Source organism: Volvox carteri (genome assembly GCF_000143455.1).
Source record: "Volvox carteri f. nagariensis unplaced genomic scaffold VOLCAscaffold_3, whole genome shotgun sequence".
In the NCBI taxonomy this organism is placed as follows: domain Eukaryota; kingdom Viridiplantae; phylum Chlorophyta; class Chlorophyceae; order Chlamydomonadales; family Volvocaceae; genus Volvox; species Volvox carteri.
The window spans coordinates 2,319,256-2,331,266 of record NW_003307546.1 but is presented as its reverse complement, the minus strand read 5'-3'; the positions used below and the strand labels follow the sequence as shown (position 1 = coordinate 2,331,266).

Here is a 12,011-nt window from a genome sequence, read left to right as displayed (position 1 = left end):
CCCCTCCCCACTCCCCGCATATCGCAGGTAGTGGCTGTGAGCTGCACATCTGCTCGACAAGCCATGATATTCGATGTGCGTACGTCCGCGCGGCTTACCGTACTGGATCCGCCCCCGCTGGCCGCGGCCACGGCCGGCGGGCCGTCGCCTGGCGGCAGCGGCGGCCGTACCCCGCGGCCTGGCGGCGGTCTTGGCGGCCTTGGCGGTCTTGGCGGCGGTCTGAGGCTGGGACTGGGAGCCGTTGCCGGCGGTGATGTACGGCGGTCTGGTCGCGGTAGTGCGGCGGCGGCGGCTTCTGCCTGCTATAGCCCCACGGGGACGATGCTGCTTTGGGGCAACTGCCTGTACGACCTGCGTACGAGGACTGCCGTACACCAGTTTGATATGTTTACGGACAGCGGTTCTGGAACCTTCCATCCAGCGGGCCTCGAGGTGTGTGCGTCTGTTCGTATGTATTGTGTCCTTTTTCAAGGCCAATGTGATCCGCAATGTCACGTCATGTCCAGGGCTCGCTAAGCATCCAGTCGGGGCTCCGGACCCTGCACGGCACTGCAGCCCCTACCCAAAACTGCACAGGACAACACACAAACATTTCCTGCCGACGAACCAACCAACGAACATCCAACTAACCAACTGACTAGCCCACGGCGCCATTCGCAGGTCATCCTGAACAGCGAGGTGTGGGACCTGCGCACCTTCAAGTTGCTGCGCTCCGTGTGCTCGCTGGACGGAGCCTCCGTGGCTTTCAACGGCGGGGGCGATGTAATGTACGCGGTGCGTGCCGCATTGTGGGGTGTGTATGGCGTACGTGTATACAGCGGCTCGTGTGTGTGTGTGGGGGGGGAGGGGGAGACGGGTTAGTGAATGATGGGTGTAGCGGTGGAAGGTGCGGGTTAGGGGGGTAAAGACAGGAACCCAGATGCAACCTGACCTGCTCTCGTGCTGCACCCCTCCTTCCCATGAGCCATGAAGGGCTGTGCGGCCCTGCCTCGGGTGTGTGCATATGCCGAGACCCGGAGAGCCCCGACATTGGACCGGACCGGACCGGACTCCGCACTCGGGCGCATACTGGCACTCGGGTGAATCCGCAACCCTTCAGGGGAATTTCAGGGAGGGGAACTGAAGTATGGCCACTCTTCCCGCCTCCCTGCTCTTTCCCCTTCTCTCCCCCCATCCTCCCCTCCAATCCTCCAATCGTGTGTGGTTCGTCTTTCCCCCCCCATCCTCCCCCCCATCTCACACACCTGCACGGGCCCTCAGTGGCGGCGGCATTCCGAGGAGTCCTTCTCGCAGCTGTTCCACCCTCGCCGGGCTCGCCACCCCCTCCACACGGCCTTCCGTACACTGGACGCCGCCACGTACACCGACATCGCCACGGTGGCGGTGGAACGCGTGGTGCTGGACCTGGCGGTGAGGGCTGCGGCCGGGCGGGGGCGGGGGCGGGGCCGTGTGGAGGTTGAGAGGTGTTTTTGCGGATGGGGAGGGCGGCGCGGGGCGGGGCGAGGCGGAGGGAGGAAGCAACAGGGGGAGGGGGAAGTGTCCCGGTGTACGGCAGTAGGGTGGTTCTCCTGCGGACTCAGGTGCGGCAGGGGCAGTGTAGCAGTGGGCAAGGAGCGACCCCATTGCCCCCCTTGGGTGGAAGTGGGCCCGGGTGAATATCCTTGTGCACTCGCTGCCCATGCAGCAATACACATTCCCTTGCATATAGGATGTGACATGCTTCTCCGTACCTACGGCCAACCCCCCCCAGGTTGAGCCCACTGACTCGCTGGTGGCGGTTGTGGCGGTTGACCTGACGGAGGAGGAGGTGACGGCGGCGGCGCGGGTGTACGAGGTTGGTCGCCGCCGCCCCGCCGACGACGAGTCCGATGCGGAAGAGGAGGAGGACGACGACAGCGACGGCGGGAGCGAGGTGCGTGCTGCTGCTGCGGGGGCGGGGGGGGGCATCCTCCCTTTGCTGTCCCGTATGTCCTTGTGGTGTAGGGCAACCTGGCCGGGGCCGAGGATATGGTCGTCAGCTGTGGTTTCGGTGCCCAGCTGTGATTTCGGTGCCAAAACCCGTACATCTGCTGCTCCCCTAATTACGTTGGCGCTCCACCTCCCCTAGCCCCCTATAGCCCCCTATAGCCCCCTAGCGGCTAGCTGCCCCTTGGTGCCTTAATTGTTAGTTGTGACATACACCAGCAGGTGATGTCACGTCGTGTTGTTGTTTCCGTGCAGGTTGGCCGGGAGTTTGTTTCGGTTACTTTGACAGGGAGTTTGTTCCGGTTACTTTTCATGCAGGATGAGGAAGAGGAGGAGATGGACTTAGACGGGTCGGACCCGGACACACCGGGGGCCGGCAGGGTGCAGCGGAACAACCGCCAGAGGGGAGTAGGCGGCGGCGCTGCGGCGGCACTGCGGCGGCTGGCGCAGGGCGGGTTTGGTGAGGACGAAGGCGGCGAAAGGGGGGAGGAGGAGGAGGAGGAAGGAGGAGGCGGTGGGCTTGGGGCTCTTCGGGGCGCGCTGGGTCGCGGCGGCGGCGGCGGCGGTGCGGACGGCGGCGACGGCGACGACGATGATGGTGATGACGATGATGATGCTGGGGCGGGCGACGGAGTCGTGAGTGATGACGAGGAGTTGGGGCTTGCGATGTTGGAAGATGCATATGCGGCGCTGGAGGACGCGTACGGAGATGATGACGAGGAAGGTGGAGAGCACGACATGGACGAGCCTGACGATGAAGATGGGGAGTTCGACGAGGAGGATCTGGAGGCGTTTTTGGAGGGGCAGGAGGACGATGACGATGACGAGGAAACCGAGGGTGAAAGCGAGGACGATGACGACCACGATGATGATATGAATGAGGGAGGTTAGCGCAGCGCCATGCGGGTGTGCATTATGGAGTGAGTGAGTGGGGACGGACGCTGCTGCATGCGGCATACGGAGGGGGTGGAACATAGCGCTGTCCATTTCCCTTTCCAGGTTGAATCACTTCGCTATTGTTCGGTAATCGATGTCGGTAGTGCTCGTGCAGTATGTGTGTTGCGGTGCTGCTGCTGCGTTGCGATGAACGTGTTGCTGGTGGTGGTGGAGATGGCCCGCGCAAGGAGATTGGGATATATCACAGGTGCTGGAGATTGGGATATGTCACAGATGCTTTTAACTGCTTGGGAATTTCCATGGGGCATTTAAGGCTTCTTTTGACATCCTCTCGTTGGGTACTGTAGACTCTTCTTTAAAAAGGGCAGGGTGTTCAGCGCGCAAGTGGTGGACCCTGTGTGGGTCCGCGTATGTGCCCGAATATAGCACCAATTGTTAGGGTTTCGGGTTTTGGCGGTGCAGCCTACATTCGGACCAGAGCACCGATCCACACCTGTCCTCACCGCATGTTGGTGCGGTTCAAGCCTCACTTATCGTCCTGTGAAAACCTGTCGTCAACAGGTCGTATTATAAGATATTTACATCATCCTTACATCCCATGGAGTTCAGCAATCCTATGACCTATGGGACAGCCGCAAAAAAACTCCAAGCATGCTGCCGCATTCAAACACCCACCTGCGTCTACGTTAAAAAAACCACCTCCTAATTTAAATGTCCATAATTGGGGCCCTGACGCACATGAAACGATATGAAAAGAGTTTGCCGCCAAATTTGCACGATTCAAAAGAACTGAGATTGGCTGTTGGGCAATAGTTTATAAGACTCTCTCGACACGAGCCTGCTCATGCAAAACATAAGAAATTTAAGCCAGTTGATACGCACGGCCATGTTAGAGGGACGCCCTGTCGTTGTCCCCGATCCAGAGCCAGGCACAGCTAAAAATCATCAGATCACCCGATATGCTAAAAATCCTCGATCTGCATTTCTTCATCGAGTCCTACTGACCGAAGCCTCGTGATCAACACTGCGAGGCAATTTATCCATACGACCAAACATCTATGATAACCCTTCACACCCATACAACAACTTAGGTTAAGCTGTACAACTCTCCAAATTAACGCCGGGCAAGCCAGGCATAGCGGGCCAAATTCGTTACCATGCGTTCCCGGGTATTCCCATCTCGCTGGATTCAGCCTTAAAGAAGTGATAGATCCGCCTTGAACACGCGGGAAAGCCCAAATCATCCTACAGCGGAACGGAATAGACCGCTCACTACGACATACATGCCATCCGGTGTGCAGTACACGGGGTAGCGGGTCAGATACACAAGTACACAAACCGTGCTGTAGTCCCGGCGGGGCCATGGACGTTTCGCCTGACGGGCCGAACAGCAGTGCAGTGTGCACTTACTGGGAGCACAGGTAGTATACAATCTCCCCTCAACTTATGTAACAGTAATGTACAAGGGTATCTTCCACGGACACAAAGGACGCCAGCCAGTAGCGCGCCAGCCGCAACGTGAATAGCTGCATTCGATCACACATCAGACCTAAGATGCTCACGGCATGCGCGAGCGGCGGCGGCCATTATGCACGCTGAAACAGCAGCTGGGGATTCTCCAATATCATGGCCGACACCTGGCACGGAGAGAGACCGTGCTTGAAAGCCAGCATGGAAACGCGCTGCTCGTAAACTGACATGTCCCCGTTCGGAACAACCAGGAGGCCAGGGCGAAGCTTGACAAGTGAAGATACTTGCTCGACATTAGTTCCAAGAATCTCCGCCAGCTTCCTTATCTTGTATTCTGGAAAACATACGCGAAAATAGAAAGCGTGCGGAGTCATAGGACTAATAGGATCAAACAATGTGTCGGCTACTCCGCAACGGCTATGAAGCAACATACCGGCACTTACCGCGCGTCTCCTGCTCATCAAGGGACGAAATTCGTGCCTTGTACCCAGCTGCTTGCCGACAGTCACGGTGAACGACATGTACACCTGCAGCGGGAGTGCCCGAACTCAGCCAAAGATGCGACCCGCGTTCCCGATAGTAGCAATACTTTTGCGGCGAACCAAAGATGCAGTAATCGTGCTTGCCGTGAAGCATTTCGCGGTATTGGAGTGCCGCTTCTGTAAATCACTGCGCACAGGGTAGAGTTTGTCCACTGAGGCGGCGTTGCAATTCAACAACGGCACCTACCTGGCACGGACGTCCCAGGAAAACGATGTTGCCGGTAGAAGCTGCTTGATGGCACGCACCGGTGGGTAAAGCAGTCCATGATTGCAAAGAAAGACTTGCAAGATTGGTTCCCAAGAGCGTTGCAACTTTGCGAATGTCGGAGGTTTCTCGTGGCTAGTTGGGTTGTGGATTATAATAAGGATTATTATATGATGTGCAAGTTCTTATATTCCGCATCTCTTTTGAGAGGTGCACCGCATCTCCCAATGATAGCTGCCAAGACACATGAGATCAGTTTGATAATTTCCTTTCCTCAGTTTTCAGCTACAATAGTGTACAAGTTATCTACCGTATGACAATTTTCCAGGCAAATTTGTAACGCTGCGACCTCTATAGGTCATACCTGTTGCCTTGGACTAATCAGCCAAGGACGCATTTGTATCTTTAACGCGCCTGGATTGTATTAAACATTGAACTAGTTCCTCTTAGCCAACTCAATGCGTCCAGTTACACGCTCGATGATATCCAGTCCAATTGCGCATAAACGATACATACCAAGCTACCAACGCGCGTCCATTTGCCTCACAAGGTTTTCAGGATATGATAATGGAAAATCAAAAGCTCGATTTCCGGAAGGCACGGTTATGTCTTCGTTTCTTGCTAGACACTGCCTGTGGAGCACTTCATATTTCCACGCCATGATACCAGCCCTCAATTCCAATCGTGAGAAGCCAAAAGTAGCAGTGACGTTACTACCCGGTACTGCAGTGAGGGTTTTAGAGACCATACGGTGACCTTTTCTTTAAACATTTGGCACGCCGAAAAAAATGGAAGTGCGCTGTAGGGTTGGGTTCCGGTCAATTTGGGGAGGTGTGTCACCGCCGCTGCGCAGGCAATTCCCCGGTGCATCTGGCCGCACAATCTCGTCCCAACCGTCAAGCCATTTTTCTGGATGGCGATGCTGCGCCCGCGCCCTCAATCCCGAGTTAGCAAGCTGCCGATCCAAAATAAATACACGGCCCACCTGCTCAGGGCCATGAGCGCACATGAGCGCAAAAAGCAAACCTAGTGGTCGGGGCCTCCCGCTTCTCCCCTTCCTAGTGTATCTACCACCCGCCACTGTCCAGTCACCGTCCCGCCACACTCACTTCCCCGCGGCGCGGTAACGCGGCGAGGGTGTAGACAGCCACGGAAGCCACGATCCCGTTAAGAGTTTACCTCGCATTTCTGTAGTCATTCACCCCCCACTACACACGCACACGCGCTGTTGAATCCGCCCACGCGGTGTGGTGATGACCACACCACAACGCCGGAAGCGGCTGCATCATGCCAACACGTCATCCAAGTGCGCAACTCCTCCATCCAACCACTACCTACCAACCACTACCTGCCAACCACTTACCTGCATGAATCCGGTGAGGTACAGCGGACCCGAAAGAATCGTCGTTACTATAGTACATACCGCCTAACACCGCACTATTGTGTCGAGCAATCTTCGCAACGAAGTATTTGATCAAAATAATCCCATATAGTAAAGCGCCTATGAAGCGTGAGGCGTCAAGTGGTTCTGAATCGCAAAATCCCGGCCGCCCCCTCCCACCACCGCAAGAAGGTAATGCGGTTTGAGCTGCGCCATTTACAACTTTCCGGACAACATGAACTCGACAACAAAGGACAACAAACAAAGGACAACTATCACCACCACCATCACGGCCAAGCCCAGAAACACCGCTTCCACAGCGACACACTTCCCACCACCCCGCGGCACGGCCCCCAAGCCTGAAGAAAAGTAGGATGTCGCACTACTCCGTGCACTAAACAACAGGGGAACAACAGAGGAAATCTTGACACCACCCGCCACCACCAAACCACAGACCCGCGCTTCGCCCCCTTCCTCACTCCCCCAGTGAAGAGACAGGACGCCATGCACCACTGTGCGAGGGGGGGGGAGAGGGCGGGTCCTCGAGCGCGAGAGGGGTAAAGGAGTAAACCCTAAACCCGCGCGAGGAGTAAACCCTAAACCCTAAAGCGCACAAATCCCCTTACTACTAAGACAGCTAAACAGACGTGCGGTCCCTCCCGACCCCCTCGGCCAGGGCGTCTAGCAGTTGTTCATCACTTTCCATGTACGACATTTACAACTTTCCAGCCGTCGGCTGCTTGCCGCTTCCCCCCGCTCCTCCTCCTCCTCCGCCTCCTCCTCCTCCCTCCCTCAAGTGGAGGTTGTTGCCCGCTCCGCAGCTGGTGGCGGTGGCGGTGGCGCCGCCGGCGGTGTTGGGGTGTTGCGCGGTGGCTGTGTGGTGCTGCTGCCAGGTGTACTCAGTGCGCACGTAGCCTGACTCGGTGATGAAGGGGTCCACCGCTGCCGGGCCCCGGGAGCCTGTGTGGGTCCACGGGGCCCGACGGGGGGAGTTGAGGGGGGTCTGAGACGGGGTTCATGTGCGTCAAGGACAAAGAAAAGGGGGAGGGGAGGAGGGGGAAAAGACGAACCACGAGCGAGTGGAGCTGCTGCCAAGGAAAGACTGCTTAGCGGCAGATGTAGGCAGGAAGCAGAACTGGGGAGGGGGAGGAGGGGGAGGGGGAGGAGGGGTTGAGTAAAACCAGGTACTGCAGGTGTTTGGGGAGGTAGCGGTCTTGGGAGGTGCGAGGAGTGTGAGAGCTGCGGGGAGTCGAGAGCTGCACAGGATCGACGTGTTTCGCGGGACGTGCGGCGGCAGCCTGGATCAGGGGTGGGGGAGGGTCGGTCAGGTCCGGGCGACCCCGGGACCGAAGGGGCCCAAAGGATTGAAAATGAAAATTGGGATCTCAAAAGTTGATTTACATTTCCCACTCACTCATGACCTCCCTCCAGCCCGACCCCTCGGGCTCCCCTCCTCGGGGCACCCCCCCCCCCACACACACACACCGACACACAACGCCCCCCTACCGTAGGGGTAGGGGTGGATCGCCACCGCCCCGGCGTCCACGGCGTGCAGCAGCGGGGTGAATATGGCCCAGGCGGCTCGTAACTCGTCGCGCCGTACGAAGTGCTGCTGATCGCCCCTGAGGGTGATATGAGGGGTTGAGATGGGGGGTTGAGATGAGGGGTTGAGATGGGGGGAGATTGGGTTGAGATGGGGGTGAAGGGGGGAAGGAGAGAGTCATGTGCAAGAAGTAGAGGGAGGCGGGAGGCGGGGGGGAGGGTAGGAGGAAGGGGTCTTAAAGCCACCCCGAGGACCGCAGAAACTTGGGGCGCATAACAGCAAAAGAGACTGCCATCGCAACCTAGCCGCCATGCACGATGGCCGTACGATACCTGTCGTACACTCCCATCAGGGTGGAGCCCCCCATCCGCCAAATTTCCGTTGACGTTTTCCCAAGCTCAGCAGGTCAACCCACTTGCTGTACGACAACACGTCGGCCAATCGGCCAGGGACAGACGCACCTCTCCACCCACCCGAACGCCACCAGAGAGAGAGAGACAGACAGACAGACAGATAGACAGACAGACAGACAGACAGACAGACAGACAGAGACAGACAGAGAGTGAGAGAGAGAGAGGACGCAGCGGATGTCGCACCTGATGCAGTCCAAGATGAGTCGCTCGTACGCGTCCGGTATCACAATGCCCTTGTACCGTTCACTGCGGGGTCGCGTTAAAAAGGCGCGCCCACAAAGACCTTCTGAGAATTAAAAGCGCCGTCCTTGCGAGCGAATCAAAAAACGAGGGAAAGTTCACCCACCGAAAGGCATCAGGGCCGCCGGACAACATGATCACCACCACTACATCCCACACACATACATTATTGTTTGGTCTGGTCTGGTGGCGCCTTTGTGTATATGAAGGTTCCGGGTTCGATTCCTGGTCAGACCCCCGACATTGTTCGGGAGGTCTAGGTTTACTAACACTGCTGAGGTGTGGAGATGAGGTCTAGTTGATGGACTAAGTTTCGCATGCTGAGATGGTGGTAATGGCTGATCTGTCTCTATGGATGTCGGGTGACTGGATGAGGAGGGGTCTAGTTGGCAGGACCCAAACCGCCGTCGGTTGTACGGTGTAATCAACTTCCAATATATAGTCCATGGCCTCCCGGCTTTGACGGACCCCCCCGCACTCGTGCGGCACTTGTAACTTGTGTAACTTGTTGTACATTATTGTTTGACGCATTTTTCCGTCGGAGGTCATCGGAGGCCATATCAGCCGAACCTCCTCTCGGGATATTGCTTGGGGGTGTCCCAGTCTTACATTATATAGCAATTTGATTCCTAATGACCGCTTGACCACTTGGGCAGGTCCAAAATTGGTGCAGTTTAGAGAACCGGAATTCATTCTTTGACAGTAAGGTGTGGAAACGCCCCCTCCCCCACCCACCCCACACATACATACATACATACACACATGCGTTGGCTGTGTGCATGTGATGAGGGTTAGCTGACATCGGCATATACTATCAATTTACTGACAGCCTCCACCATGTTTCCTTTGTTGGGAAATAATTTCCCGAAGATCACCTCACAGATGGTCACCAAACGCGACGGAACGAACGCGTGTTAAGGACATATAAGACACATCTCAACTGCCCGCGATGGGGGTTGCTGTGGGGGGAACGGGATGTTGTGAGTGCCTCGGTAACCCGCACATACGGCGCATAATGCGAGGTGTTGATGACGTCAATGTTGTGCAGCCGAATCGATTTTCCAAATCCCAAGAAAACGTTTGGCACGTAGAGGGGTGGGGTTAAGGTGCATGCTGACTACACCCTCCTACCTCGTTATTCCCTGTCTCTCCACACACCATACCATCATCGCCTTCATCGTTTAGAGGGACCGAATCGCTTTTTGTTTAGCGCGCTTGCAAGACGTCTCCCAGGGTTGGAAGTGCATGAAGACACCAGCTCGACAACAACACCTCCGGGTGCTCGTGCCCCCCCCCTCCTGGCGACCTAAGGAATTGGTGACCTTGTACCCCATATCACACCGCATGCTAAAAGGTTCCTTGGGAATTGGAAAATTGAGCATTGTTTAAAGACGACGAATCAACCACCAACAGACTAACGAAAAAACGGAATCAAGGTATTCCTTAATCCCGTTGTCTCGTTATTAGTCTGTTGGAGAGGAGGGGTGGGGGGGAACAGATAGATAGATAGATAGATGGATAGATAGATAGATAGATAGATATAGATAGATAGATATAGATAGATAGATAGATATAGATAGATAGAGGTAGGGGGGCAAAACACAGGCGCCCCTTACAGCAGCGGAGTTCATGAACGGGGCTTCCTGAGCAACAACTGTGTGTATGGAGGTCTTACGGCAGCTTCCGTACGTACGGCACACTCACGGGTACGACAGATCCAGCTCGCTCATCTCGTACTCCATCTCCAGTCCCGGCTTCTTCACCACCATCTTGGCGTAAATGGCCTCACCGGGCTGCTCCAGGGGCGGAGGAGGGTTGTACGACAAGAGGGGGAGGTCAGAAAGGGTCTCCTCACCATGTAAGGGTGGTGATGGTGATGGTGGTGATGGTGATGGTGGTGATGGTGATGGTGGTGATGGTGGTGATGGTGGTGATGGTGGTGATGGTGGTGGTGATATGATGGTGATGGTAATGGGGAAGCGGGGGGCGGTTCAAACTGCCGACAACATCCTAACCACCAACCAACCAACCAACCAACCAACCAGGCGAAAGGGGGGAGGGAAGGAGGGGGAAGGGCAGGTTGAGGTCCGGGGTGGTGGCGATGCACGTAGGGACAGGACGCGGGAGAAGAACCACCACGGGCAAGGAGTATACATAGGGTGAATGTGCACGTGTATGTGTGTGTGTGTATATGTGTGTGTGTGTGTGTGTGTTACATGGTTGGGAGTGCGTGACCCCATACCTGTAAAACTACCCATACGAGCCGAAGGCCCAAGGGCAATACTACAACGCCTAAAAGCCACGGAGGAAAGGAAAACACCGCACATCAGCCCAGACTAGCGCCCAACGGGGATAACTGAGTTGCGGTACGAGCCCACATACGCTCCAACATCCTCGCCAGACGTACTGGCTCCCATTTCATGGCCTTCCAACATGCTCTGTTGATGATCGAATCCCTCTTCCGCACGAATATCATTATAGGCTGGGCATTCCAATAACACGTGTTTTTCATCCTCGACTTGGCTGTTGGTGCGCCACAACAGCGGCAAAACCGAGATGCTCCCTGGGGACATGGCGCTTGGCCCTTCGTGCTCTGTTTGCCTGCCTCCAAAGCCCAGCAACAGAAACGAAACTGCATTAGCTTACGATGTGCTCTAAACGAGGAATGAAATCTTTTGCGTGTGTGGATGTGTGGAAAGAGCGATCATGAGGTGTCGTGGGTTCCGGAGCACGCCTCGGGTTTTGCAATCGGGCTGCGGTCCTACCTGAAATCGGATCACCAGCTCGTTGCGCATATGCTCCAGGGAACCGAATATGGAGGCAGGCGGTGTACGGAGCTGGATTCGTACCTGTACGGTAACGTGAGCAGTACGGCAGCAGCAGCCAGCAGGAGAGGTCGTACACGACAGCTTATACGTAACCCCGGGACCTTCTCGGGACGTCAACCCCTAAACCCCCGAGCCCCCCCCGAACCCGCGGAGACCTCTCATACCCGGAAGGCCGGCTGGCGAAATCCCCCCCAACATATCAATAATAAAACATAGTAAATAGTACATAAAAATTACAGGAAAACAATCATACAGATCATAATTCAAACATCGTAAAATCATGCACATACATGCAAAGTGGCTGACGTGGAACCCCACTACTTCGTCTCGTGCCTCAATTCGCGAATACACACATACAAACATACGCACACACTCTCACGCGCGCACTATCCGGCGCACCCCCCTCTCCTCCCCCTTTTCCCCCCTCTCCCCCCTCTTTTCCCCCCCCCAACCCACCGCCGCCAACCGCTCATTGAGGGCCTTGCCCGCCTTGATGACGACGGGCACTCCGTCCCACCGCTCGTTGC

General features: G+C 56.3%; 2 protein-coding genes across 2 annotated transcripts in view; one reads left to right on the top strand and one right to left on the bottom strand.

Annotated features, from left to right (window-relative positions):
• Window positions 1–2,856, top strand: part of VOLCADRAFT_116053 (uncharacterized protein) — a gene marked incomplete at both ends in the record, with an annotated part of 17,303 nt that extends 14,447 nt beyond the window's left edge. The window contains 5 exons of the mRNA XM_002946594.1: window positions 28–432; window positions 661–774; window positions 1,261–1,410; window positions 1,751–1,912; window positions 2,221–2,856. Coding sequence (XP_002946640.1) covers window positions 28–432; window positions 661–774; window positions 1,261–1,410; window positions 1,751–1,912; window positions 2,221–2,856 — 1,467 coding nt within the window. The remainder of the gene's footprint in view (window positions 1–27; window positions 433–660; window positions 775–1,260; window positions 1,411–1,750; window positions 1,913–2,220) is intronic.
• A 1,592-nt stretch (window positions 2,857–4,448) lies between these two features.
• The window catches only part of VOLCADRAFT_103053 (uncharacterized protein), a gene marked incomplete at both ends in the record, with an annotated part of 13,333 nt that continues 5,770 nt past the window's right edge, over window positions 4,449–12,011 (bottom strand). Inside the window, 8 exons of the mRNA XM_002946423.1 lie at window positions 4,449–4,499; window positions 4,776–4,859; window positions 6,940–6,972; window positions 7,371–7,420; window positions 7,967–8,082; window positions 8,600–8,662; window positions 10,361–10,452; window positions 11,422–11,505. Of these exons, the coding sequence (XP_002946469.1) occupies window positions 4,449–4,499; window positions 4,776–4,859; window positions 6,940–6,972; window positions 7,371–7,420; window positions 7,967–8,082; window positions 8,600–8,662; window positions 10,361–10,452; window positions 11,422–11,505 (573 nt within the window). The remainder of the gene's footprint in view (window positions 4,500–4,775; window positions 4,860–6,939; window positions 6,973–7,370; window positions 7,421–7,966; window positions 8,083–8,599; window positions 8,663–10,360; window positions 10,453–11,421; window positions 11,506–12,011) is intronic.